The sequence below is a fragment of the Pseudophryne corroboree genome, unplaced genomic scaffold, assembly GCF_028390025.1.
Source record: "Pseudophryne corroboree isolate aPseCor3 unplaced genomic scaffold, aPseCor3.hap2 scaffold_1294, whole genome shotgun sequence".
Lineage (NCBI taxonomy): Eukaryota > Metazoa > Chordata > Amphibia > Anura > Myobatrachidae > Pseudophryne > Pseudophryne corroboree.
In genome coordinates, this window is record NW_026967920.1 from 132,136 (window position 1) to 143,633 (window position 11,498).

The following is an 11,498-nucleotide window of genomic DNA, read 5'->3' on the forward strand; positions in this document are numbered from 1 at the left end:
CACCAGCATTTTTCAGGACATGGAGAATCTCAGGCCGGCAGGATTATTCTGAAGCTGATTATGCACGCCAGATATCTTTCTTTTATTTATTTAGTCAAAGTAACTAGAGTTCCCAGACAGGAGTGCCAATACCTTGTGGGGCAACCTGCCTGTGCTATCCATCCGGGTGTACAGCATCCCACACATCACCTTTATGTCTTTCAAAATGCGGCATCCTCTGCACTGATTATGCCCCAGCCACCTTTGTTCGGTGTAGTGCCTGGAGGAGAGAAAAGTGCCCGATGAGACATTTTTCGCTTCGCAGAAAAGATGTATTACACGCCAGCCAGATCATGCCTGGTCTAGGTGAGCTGACAGGGGCTATTCCCGGCACTCTTCACAGCGCATAGGCTAGCAATGACAGTAAAGGGTTAGGGGAGACCTTGGAGTACTGGTGTGGTGCAGAGAGCCAGCTCGCCGCTCACCTCATGCCCTATAAAAGACTGTTTTTCTGCGCTAGGGAAACACAAGGTGAGAGCAGATTCCCCCGTACACTCAGACAGGGAAGAGTTTACACGGCTGCTCATTCCGCCAATGGGAGCACAGAACACCTCACTCTCGGCAGCCAATCACAGCACAGCCGGCAGTGTATATAAAAGACGTGAGTCAACACCGGGCGTTGTAGTATTATTGATTAAAGTTAAGTTCTGCAAACATGGCGGAAACTGCCCCCGTCGCCGCCGCTGTTCCTCCATCAGAGGTCGCAGCCAAAAAGAAGAGGCAGCCGAAGAAAGCTGCTGGAAGAGCAAAGAAGAGCGGCAAGTCTTCTGGACCCAGCGTCTCCGAGCTGATCGTAAAAGCCGTGGCCGCCTCTAAAGAGCGCAGCGGGGTTTCTCTTGCCGCCCTGAAGAAGGCTCTGGCTGCCGGAGGCTACGATGTGGAGAGGAACAACAGCCGCATCAAAGTGGGGGTGAAAGGATTAGTGACCAAAGGAACTCTCACCCAGGTGAAAGGTACCGGCGCTTCCGGCTCCTTCAAGCTCAATAAGAAACAAGTGGAAAGCAAGAAGGCCGCCCAGAAGTCCCTGAAGCCCAAGAAACCTGCAGCGAAGAAAGTGGCCAAATCCCCGAAGAAGCCCAAGAAGGCTCCGAGTGCAGCCAAGACCCCGAAAAAGGTGAAGAAACCCGCTACAGCGGCTGCTGCCAAAAGCCCAAAGAAGCCTATAGCCGTGAAGCCTAAGAAGGCGGCCAAGAGTCCCGCCAAGAAGGCGGCGAAGCCCAAAGCTGCCAAGAGTCCGGCCAAGAAGGCAGCGAAGCCAAAAGCCACAAAAAGCCCGGCCAAGAAGGCAGCTAAGCCTAAGAAAGCTGCGGCCAAGAAGTGATTGTAAAGCCGCAGCCTCTCTTCCTTGTTATCCCCCAAAGGCTCTTTTCAGAGCCACCCACCCTGTCTCGGCAGAGCTGTAGGCGCACGATGTGATCTATTGGGGGACTAAATAAAAACTGTAGTGAAGAAGTCGCTACATGTGGCAGAAATATCTAGTTTGTCCCTTACACATCAGTCCTAGAAACATAGCTCTTGATAGCAGGATATGGACCACTTGGCCCATCTACTCTGCCCCATGCAGTCACTGCATAAGTGGGATATGCAGGGGAGCGGGACTAAATGCAGTTATCTGTTAAATCTGCAGATAGATCGGGAACGTATACACTAAAGTGTCGGGTTCTTCTATCTCCAGCCGCCCGTAGTAGCTGAATGGTTGTTTTATGTGTACTTGGTCGTACAGTCTGGTGTAAGGAACAGCACCGCGTGTTCTGCACGCCATTCCCGGTGATGTACAGACTGCGAGGTACCCGGACAAGGTATAATTGTTTGCTACAAAAAAAAAATGCCTCCCTTGAAAATACAGCCTGTTCCTATAGCTCGTTTCTGGATTAATGTAGGAGACCCTTAAATTAGTTAATTAACGTTCAAAGCCTGCAGGACCCCTCTATGGACTAGGCGGCGGGTGGCAGGCTGTGTGGTGCCCTGGATGATATGTAGTCCTGCAGCGCTTGGTGCCTCCTTTCCCGAGCCCCTTACCTCTCCCAGGCATTGTCCCCCCAAAAAATGAATTATGTAACCTGGCTGCTTTCATCAAATTTGCATATAAGCTGAGCTGCGCTGATTGGTAGAAGTAAGCATGTCCCCCTCCACCGATTGGTTTAAAGAAGAGCGGATACATTTTTCAAAAACTCCGCCGATAAGCTAAGCTGTAAGAGAACATGGATTTCCTAGTGAATACTTAGTTTGTCCTTCATAAAAAAAACTTGTGTCCAACAGCTTAGAACTAGTCAGCCACCGACAGTGTGTTGTGCCATCTTCGAAACAAAGGATCATGGCGGTACCTCTAGGACAAATCTACTCACGTCTCACCCACTGCAAGAATTCATAAACATTACACATTAGTAGTGGCCAGCTTGGGCATAAGCTCACTAAAATACTGGCCCGGTCCTTTCATCATCACTCCAAATAAAGACAGCAACCACTAGCGGTGTGCCTAATGTGAGGGAACGATTAAGTACTAGGACCCGGCTTATAGTCAGAGTACAGCACTACACAGAGACGTTGGGTTACAGATCTTTCGTAGAAGAGATGGGCGGCCCTGAAAAGGGCCTTTGTGTGCGGGTGATGGTATTAGATGCGCCTCGGTGTTTAGCCTCCGAAGCCATACAGAGTGCGGCCCTGGCGCTTGAGAGCATAGACCACATCCATAGCGGTGACCGTCTTCCTCTTGGCGTGCTCGGTGTAGGTGACGGCGTCCCGGATCACGTTCTCCAGAAACACCTTCAGCACCCCGCGGGTCTCCTCGTAGATGAGGCCGGAGATACGCTTCACGCCTCCTCTCCGGGCAAGGCGGCGGATGGCAGGCTTGGTGATGCCCTGGATGTTGTCCCGCAGCACCTTCCTATGGCGCTTAGCGCCTCCTTTTCCGAGCCCCTTACCTCCTTTACCTCTTCCAGACATTATTCAATAGCTAACGACAAAGAAATATGAGGCAACCCATTTTCGGTTGCTCTTTAGAAAGAGGTAAGCGGACCTGATGGGTGACTGAGCACTTTGAGAGGCGGAGTCATGGCTATAATTAGATGTTAAAAAGTCACTGCCTTACCATCAGATTAGGGGCATAAGATGTATACGCAATATAAAGTTACACTTATCTAAGATCTTTTTTCCCATACAATTCCTGTACTTGGTACAACATAATATTCAACCTAAGATACAATGTAATATTATCCATACTGAGTCCCATTCTTATCAACGTCCCAACATTTGATATAAGGCTCATAACAGATGATATAGATGACGACTGAGAAATAGCAAATCAGAAAAAATGAAATGTCATAAATATAGGACAGCATAAAGTATAATATATATATATATATATATATATATATATATTAGCACTGCACTATAATTTATTTTATATAATAGATTACTTTATTTAGCACACTGTTGTTCATAGACTTATTTTTATTGAAGTAAAAAAAAAAAAAACATTTAGAATTTAACCGTTTTAATATCCATTATTATATATTGTCCAGATAAATAATAGGTATATAATAAGTGACTTGCACAACCTCATTGGGATTGGAGGATGAAAATTCAAAATGGACCAATGAGTCGAACAGATTTCGGCGGGACAAAACACAATCACTCCAATGACATGCCGCTTCTGGCTGGTCAGTGTAACGTCTGTCCCGGGCTCGGTCTGAGTGTCAGCTCTGCGCTTCGGTCTCTCTTCTCCCTGTAATAATGAGCGCCGCTGATACTGCACTCAGCCAGTCCCGCTCCGGAACACTGCTGCTCAGCCACCCCCTGTATCTCTGTTACTATAGGGAGCACAGCTGGCACGTGTACCTAAGCCAGCATTGTATTGTGCGATCATAAAGATCTCCTTTCATTAAATGCAGCTAAACGGAACCTGATGTCTTATAATGGATTCGGTGCAATATACCTGCAGTGATACCGGAGATTGGATCCCGGTGTTACACGTGCAGTGATACAGTAACAATAGCATTCTACACAGGGCATCTTGAAAGACAAACAACCTTTTAGCAACTGTGTTTATAGGAGATTCAAAGTGATACGAACAACGGGACCAATTGCTACAATCTACTGATACTTTGTAACATTGGAATAAGATACAATAATTCTCTAGTTCTGCAGCAGCTACACGGGCAGTCACTGCTCTATGGATTGCTTTATGTAAGCACTAATGCTGACATCTGTAATATGATGACTATATGACCCCGCTTTAGTTTGGAAGTGAATATACAGTTCATGGAAGCGGAGATACAATAAGGCAGATTTGCAAGTAGCACATATAATACCCATCATAGTTTCAGCCCGATTAGAGAGGAGGTGGGTGGCTCTTAGAAGAGCCTTTGTGTTGATGTGGGTCAGAGAAGGGGGTGATTACTTGGCGCTGGTGTACTTGGTAACAGCCTTGGTGCCCTCGGACACGGCGTGCTTGGCCAGCTCTCCCGGCAGCAGCAAGCGTACGGCGGTCTGGATCTCCCGGGAGGTGATGGTCGAGCGCTTGTTGTAATGAGCCAGGCGAGAAGCTTCCCCAGCAATGCGCTCAAAGATGTCATTGACAAAGGAGTTCATGATGCCCATAGCCTTGGAGGAGATGCCGGTGTCAGGGTGCACCTGCTTCAGCACCTTGTAGACGTAAATGGCGTAACTCTCCTTCCTGCTCTTCCTACGCTTCTTCCCATCCTTCTTCTGGGTCTTGGTCACCGCTTTCTTAGAGCCTTTCTTAGGCGCCGAAGCAGACTTTGCTGGATCAGGCATTCTTTAGGATCTCTTCGACACAATGTAGAAAATCTGTGCGGTCATCTCACACATCTGTTTTATTTATAGGCAGCTTATGCAAACGAGGCATCACCAATGCAAGCTACACTATTGGGTAGAAGTGTCATGTGACACTGGTAGGCATCGTAACCCCACTCTTCTTTTTGCGGATTGGTCTGTGGATGAAGTTGAGCTGCATTGTTTAGCTTGTAAGCAGACCAATCACAGAGCAAGCAGCATGTCGCTTCTGAGTATATATGTAAGAGGAGGGCGGTGTTTTAGAGACATTTCTCTCAGTGTTTCTGTTGAAAGAGAGACTCTTTTATCTCATTGAACCTCGCAAGCATGTCTGGAAGAGGGAAACAAGGCGGCAAGACCCGTGCTAAGGCAAAGACTCGCTCATCCCGGGCCGGTCTCCAGTTCCCAGTCGGTCGAGTTCACCGTCTGCTGAGGAAGGGAAACTATGCGGAGCGTGTGGGAGCCGGTGCCCCGGTGTATCTGGCCGCAGTACTGGAGTACCTGACGGCTGAGATTCTTGAGCTTGCCGGAAACGCCGCCCGCGACAACAAGAAGACCCGCATCATCCCCCGCCACCTGCAGCTGGCTGTTCGCAACGACGAAGAGCTCAATAAACTGCTCGGTGGGGTGACCATCGCCCAGGGAGGCGTTCTGCCCAACATCCAGGCCGTGCTGCTGCCCAAGAAGACCGAGAGCCACAAACCAGCTAAGAGCAAGTGATTTCACTGCTAGATACTTGTCCCCGCAACACAAAGGCTCTTTTCAGAGCCACCCACCCTGACCCCAAAGAGCTGATTCATGATATGCTGTACATGTGGGAGTAAGTAGCCCGCTGTTTAGCGGGAAAGGTGCGAGTATCGTACTTGGCGTGCTTCTGACGGGAAGTAAATCAGACCCTTGCGTGTAACAAGCAGTAGAGCAATGTTATTTCCATAATGTTCTTTCTGCAATAGGACTTATAGCGCTAAACAAATTAAATTAATACAATACAGCACAGAAACCGTGGAGCGCAGGGAAGCTATGCAGGAGATACTAAATGGACATTTAGAGAGTGATGAGTGTGTATGAAAGATTCTAGAGCGGGGGCCTCTCGAGCTATGCGGGGATGTGAGTTCCATAGAATCGGAGCTGCACGGCTAAATGCTTGACCCCCAGATTCATTAAGGGAGGTACTAGATGTGTAGGGCAAGTTCCTCGGTAGAGGACTCTATAAAGAGCCGCCTTACAGGCATTTACTTCCATAGAAAAGTGCTCATGGAGCCTTATTAAAACGTTCCCTTACACTTGATCAACTCTAACCTTTCATGGTGAAGACTAGTAGCCCCCTGTGCCCTGACTGCACGCTGAATTGAGGAGGCTCCCGCCACTGTTCCAGGGCAGCGGCAAGCTGGAAGGAAGGTGCGGGTAATTAAGGGATATAGGCCGTGAGCTTAGTGGCTACTAACTACGAGGAGCCTGGGCAGAGCTAAAGGAGGTGGTATCCGTCCAATTAAACACCATTGTGTAACTTATGCTTCAGCTGGTTTAGAAGGATTTGGTGGCTCTGAAAAGAGCCTTTGTGTTGCTGCGTGTATAGGAGTGCCGAGTGTCTAATATTAGAGATGAGCGGGTTCGGTTCCTCGGAATCCGAACCCGCCCGAACTTCATGGTTTTTTTCACGGGTCCGAGCGACTCGGATCTTCCCGCCTTGCTCGGTTAACCCGAGCGCGCCCGAACGTCATCATGACGCTGTCGGATTCTCGCGAGGCTCGGATTCTATCGCGAGACTCGGATTCTATATAAGGAGCCGCGCGTCGCCGCCATTTTCACTCGTGCATTGAGATTGATAGGGAGAGGACGTGTCTGGCGTCCTCTCCATTAGAATAGAGATAGATAGATTAGATAGAGAGAGATTGTGCAGAGTCGCAGACAGAGTTAGTTTACCACAGTCAGTGACCAGTGCAGTTGCTAGTTAACTTTTATTTAATATAATATATCCGTTCACTTCTCTCTGCTATATCCGTTCTCTGCCTGAAAAAAAAAACGATACACAGCACAGTCAGTCACACAGTGTGACTCAGTCTGTGTGCACTCAGCTCAGCCCAGTGTGCTGCACAGTCATCAATGTATAAATTAAAAGCTTATAATTAATTGTGGGGGAGACTGGGGAGCACTGCAGGTTGTTAGCAGGAGCCAGGAGTACAATTATATTAATTAACAGTGCACACTTTTGCTGCAGGAGTGGTGACCAGTGCCTGACCACCAGTATAGTATTGTTGTATACTACTAATATCTCTTTAAATATCAACCAGTCTATATTAGCAGCAGACACAGTACAGTGCGGTAGTTCACGGCTGTGGCTACCTCTGTGTCGGCACACGGCAGGCAGTCCGTCCGACCAGAATTGTATTATTTATTATTATATACCTACCACCTAACCGTGGTTTTTTTTTCATTCTTTATACCGTCATAGTGTCATCCTAATTGTTACGAGTATACTACTATCTCTTTATCAACCAGTGTACAGTGCGGTAGTTCACGGCTGTGGCTACCTCTGTGTCGGCACACGGCAGGCAGTCCGTCCGACCAGAATTGTATTATTTATTATTATATACCTACCACCTAACCGTGGTTTTTTTTTCATTCTTTATACCGTCATAGTGTCATCCTAATTGTTACGAGTATACTACTATCTCTTTATCAACCAGTGTACAGTGCGGTAGTTCACGGCTGTGGCTACCTCTGTGTCGGCACACGGCAGGCAGTCCGTCCGACCAGAATTGTATTATTTATTATTATATACCTACCACCTAACCGTGGTTTTTTTTTCATTCTTTATACCGTCATAGTGTCATCCTAATTGTTACGAGTATACTACTATCTCTTTATCAACCAGTGTACAGTGCGGTAGTTCACGGCTGTGGCTACCTCTGTGTCGGCAGTCGGCAGGCAGTCCGTCCATCCATAATTGTATTATTATTATAATATATACCACCTAACCGTGGTTTTTTTTTCATTCTTTATACCGTCATAGTGTCATCCTAATTGTTACGAGTATACTACTATCTCTTTATCAACCAGTGTACAGTGCGGTAGTTCACGGCTGTGGCTACCTCTGTGTCGGCACACGGCAGGCAGTCCGTCCGACCAGAATTGTATTATTTATTATTATATACCTACCACCTAACCGTGGTTTTTTTTTCATTCTTTATACCGTCATAGTGTCATCCTAATTGTTACGAGTATACTACTATCTCTTTATCAACCAGTGTACAGTGCGGTAGTTCACGGCTGTGGCTACCTCTGTGTCGGCACACGGCAGGCAGTCCGTCCGACCAGAATTGTATTATTTATTATTATATACCTACCACCTAACCGTGGTTTTTTTTTCATTCTTTATACCGTCATAGTGTCATCCTAATTGTTACGAGTATACTACTATCTCTTTATCAACCAGTGTACAGTGCGGTAGTTCACGGCTGTGGCTACCTCTGTGTCGGCACACGGCAGGCAGTCCGTCCGACCAGAATTGTATTATTTATTATTATATACCTACCACCTAACCGTGGTTTTTTTTTCATTCTTTATACCGTCATAGTGTCATCCTAATTGTTACGAGTATACTACTATCTCTTTATCAACCAGTGTACAGTGCGGTAGTTCACGGCTGTGGCTACCTCTGTGTCGGCACACGGCAGGCAGTCCGTCCGACCAGAATTGTATTATTTATTATTATATACCTACCACCTAACCGTGGTTTTTTTTTCATTCTTTATACCGTCATAGTGTCATCCTAATTGTTACGAGTATACTACTATCTCTTTATCAACCAGTGTACAGTGCGGTAGTTCACGGCTGTGGCTACCTCTGTGTCGGCACACGGCAGGCAGTCCGTCCGACCAGAATTGTATTATTTATTATTATATACCTACCACCTAACCGTGTTTTTTTTTTCATTCTTTATACCGTCATAGTGTCATCCTAATTGTTACGAGTATACTACTATCTCTTTATCAACCAGTGTACAGTGCGGTAGTTCACGGCTGTGGCTACCTCTGTGTCGGCACACGGCAGGCAGTCCGTCCGACCAGAATTGTATTATTTATTATTATATACCTACCACCTAACCGTGGTTTTTTTTTCATTCTTTATACCGTCATAGTGTCATCCTAATTGTTACGAGTATACTACTATCTCTTTATCAACCAGTGTACAGTGCGGTAGTTCACGGCTGTGGCTACCTCTGTGTCGGCACACGGCAGGCAGTCCGTCCGACCAGAATTGTATTATTTATTATTATTATATACCTACCACCTAACCGTGGTTTTTTTTCATTCTTTATACCGTCATAGTGTCATCCTAATTGTTACGAGTATACTACTATCTCTTTATCAACCAGTGTACAGTGCGGTAGTTCACGGCTGTGGCTACCTCTGTGTCGGCACACGGCAGGCAGTCCGTCCGACCAGAATTGTATTATTTATTATTATATACCTACCACCTAACCGTGGTTTTTTTTTCATTCTTTATACCGTCATAGTGTCATCCTAATTGTTACGAGTATACTACTATCTCTTTATCAACCAGTGTACAGTGCGGTAGTTCACGGCTGTGGCTACCTCTGTGTCGGCAGTCGGCAGGCAGTCCGTCCATCCATAATTGTATTATTATTATAATATATACCACCTAACCGTGGTTTTTTTATACCACCTAACCGTGGCAGTCCGTCCATAATTGTATACTAGTATCCAATCCATCCATCTCCATTGTTTACCTGAGGTGCCTTTTAGTTCTGCCTATAAAATATGGAGAACAAAAAAGTTGAGGTTCCAAAATTAGGGAAAGATCAAGATCCACTTCCACCTCGTGCTGAAGCTGCTGCCACTAGTCATGGCCGAGACGATGAAATGCCAGCAACGTCGTCTGCCAAGGCCGATGCCCAATGTCATAGTACAGAGCATGTCAAATCCAAAACACCAAATATCAGAAAAAAAAGGACTCCAAAACCTAAAATAAAATTGTCGGAGGAGAAGCGTAAACTTGCCAATATGCCATTTACCACACGGAGTGGCAAGGAACGGCTGAGGCCCTGGCCTATGTTCATGGCTAGTGGTTCAGCTTCACATGAGGATGGAAGCACTCAGCCTCTCGCTAGAAAACTGAAAAGACTCAAGCTGGCAAAAGCACCGCAAAGAACTGTGCGTTCTTTGAAATCCCAAATCCACAAGGAGAGTCCAATTGTGTCGTTTGCGATGCCTGACCTTCCCAACACTGGACGTGAAGAGCATGCGCCTTCAACTATTTGCATGCCCCCTGCAAGTGCTGGAAGGAGCACCCGCAGTCCAGTTCCTGATAGTCAGATTGAAGATGTCAGTGTTGAAGTACACCAGGATGAGGAGGATATGGGTGTTGCTGGCGCTGGGGAGGAAATTGACCAGGAGGATTCTGATGGTGAGGTGGTTTGTTTAAGTCAGGCACCCGGGGAGACACCTGTTGTCCGTGGGAGGAATATGGCCGTTGACATGCCAGGTGAAAATACCAAAAAAATCAGCTCTTCGGTGTGGAGGTATTTCACCAGAAATGCGGACAACAGGTGTCAAGCCGTGTGTTCCCTTTGTCAAGCTGTAATAAGTAGGGGTAAGGACGTTAACCACCTCGGAACATCCTCCCTTATACGTCACCTGCAGCGCATTCATAATAAGTCAGTGACAAGTTCAAAAACTTTGGGTGACAGCGGAAGCAGTCCACTGACCAGTAAATCCCTTCCTCTTGTAACCAAGCTCACGCAAACCACCCCACCAACTCCCTCAGTGTCAATTTCCTCCTTCCCCAGGAATGCCAATAGTCCTGCAGGCCATGTCACTGGCAAGTCTGACGAGTCCTTTCCTGCCTGGGATTCCTCCGATGCATCCTTGCGTGTAACGCCTACTGCTGCTGGCGCTGCTGTTGTTGCCGCTGGGAGTCGATGGTCATCCCAGAGGGGAAGTCGTAAGCCCACTTGTACTACTTCCAGTAAGCAATTGACTGTTCAACAGTCCTTTGCGAGGAAGATGAAATATCACAGCAGTCATCCTACTGCAAAGCGGATAACTGAGTCCTTGACAACTATGTTGGTGTTAGACGTGCGTCCGGTATCCGCCGTTAGTTCACAGGGAACTAGACAATTTATTGAGGCAGTGTGCCCCCGTTACCAAATACCATCTAGGTTCCACTTCTCTAGGCAGGCGATACCGAGAATGTACACGGACGTCAGAAAAAGACTCACCAGTGTCCTAAAAAATGCAGTTGTACCCAATGTCCACTTAACCACGGACATGTGGACAAGTGGAGCAGGGCAGGGTCAGGACTATATGACTGTGACAGCCCACTGGGTAGATGTATGGACTCCCGCCGCAAGAACAGCAGCGGCGGCACCAGTAGCAGCATCTCGCAAACGCCAACTCTTTCCTAGGCAGGCTACGCTTTGTATCACCGCTTTCCAGAATACGCACACAGCTGAAAACCTCTTACGGCAACTGAGGAAGATCATCGCGGAATGGCTTACCCCAATTGGACTCTCCTGTGGATTTGTGGCATCGGACAACGCCAGCAATATTGTGTGTGCATTAAATATGGGCAAATTCCATCACGTCCCATGTTTTGCACATACCTTGAATTTGGTGGTGCAGAATTTTTTAAAAAACGAC

The 11,498-nt window shown here is 47.1% G+C and overlaps 4 protein-coding genes across 4 annotated transcripts; 2 read left to right on the top strand and 2 right to left on the bottom strand.

The window, feature by feature from the left end:
- Positions 1–643: 643 nt before the first annotated feature.
- On the top strand, positions 644–1,511 carry LOC134994299 (histone H1B-like). The gene has a single exon (XM_063950960.1). It carries the CDS (start codon positions 695–697, stop codon positions 1,358–1,360), a length of 666 nt encoding a protein of 221 aa, XP_063807030.1. The 5' UTR covers positions 644–694; the 3' UTR covers positions 1,361–1,511.
- A 1,099-nt stretch (positions 1,512–2,610) lies between these two features.
- LOC134994305 (histone H4) lies at positions 2,611–3,016 on the bottom strand. The gene has a single exon (XM_063950967.1). It carries the CDS (start codon positions 2,980–2,982, stop codon positions 2,671–2,673), a length of 312 nt encoding a protein of 103 aa, XP_063807037.1. The 5' UTR covers positions 2,983–3,016; the 3' UTR covers positions 2,611–2,670.
- Positions 3,017–4,064: 1,048 nt separating this feature from the next.
- LOC134994279 (histone H2B 1.1-like) lies at positions 4,065–4,859 on the bottom strand. Its single transcript, XM_063950940.1, has one exon. The coding sequence runs from the start codon at positions 4,813–4,815 to the stop codon at positions 4,435–4,437; it is 381 nt and encodes a 126-aa protein (XP_063807010.1). The 5' UTR covers positions 4,816–4,859; the 3' UTR covers positions 4,065–4,434.
- A 188-nt stretch (positions 4,860–5,047) lies between these two features.
- LOC134994278 (histone H2A type 1-like) lies at positions 5,048–5,606 on the top strand. Its single transcript, XM_063950939.1, has one exon. The coding sequence runs from the start codon at positions 5,161–5,163 to the stop codon at positions 5,551–5,553; it is 393 nt and encodes a 130-aa protein (XP_063807009.1). The 5' UTR covers positions 5,048–5,160; the 3' UTR covers positions 5,554–5,606.
- Positions 5,607–11,498: the final 5,892 nt, after the last annotated feature.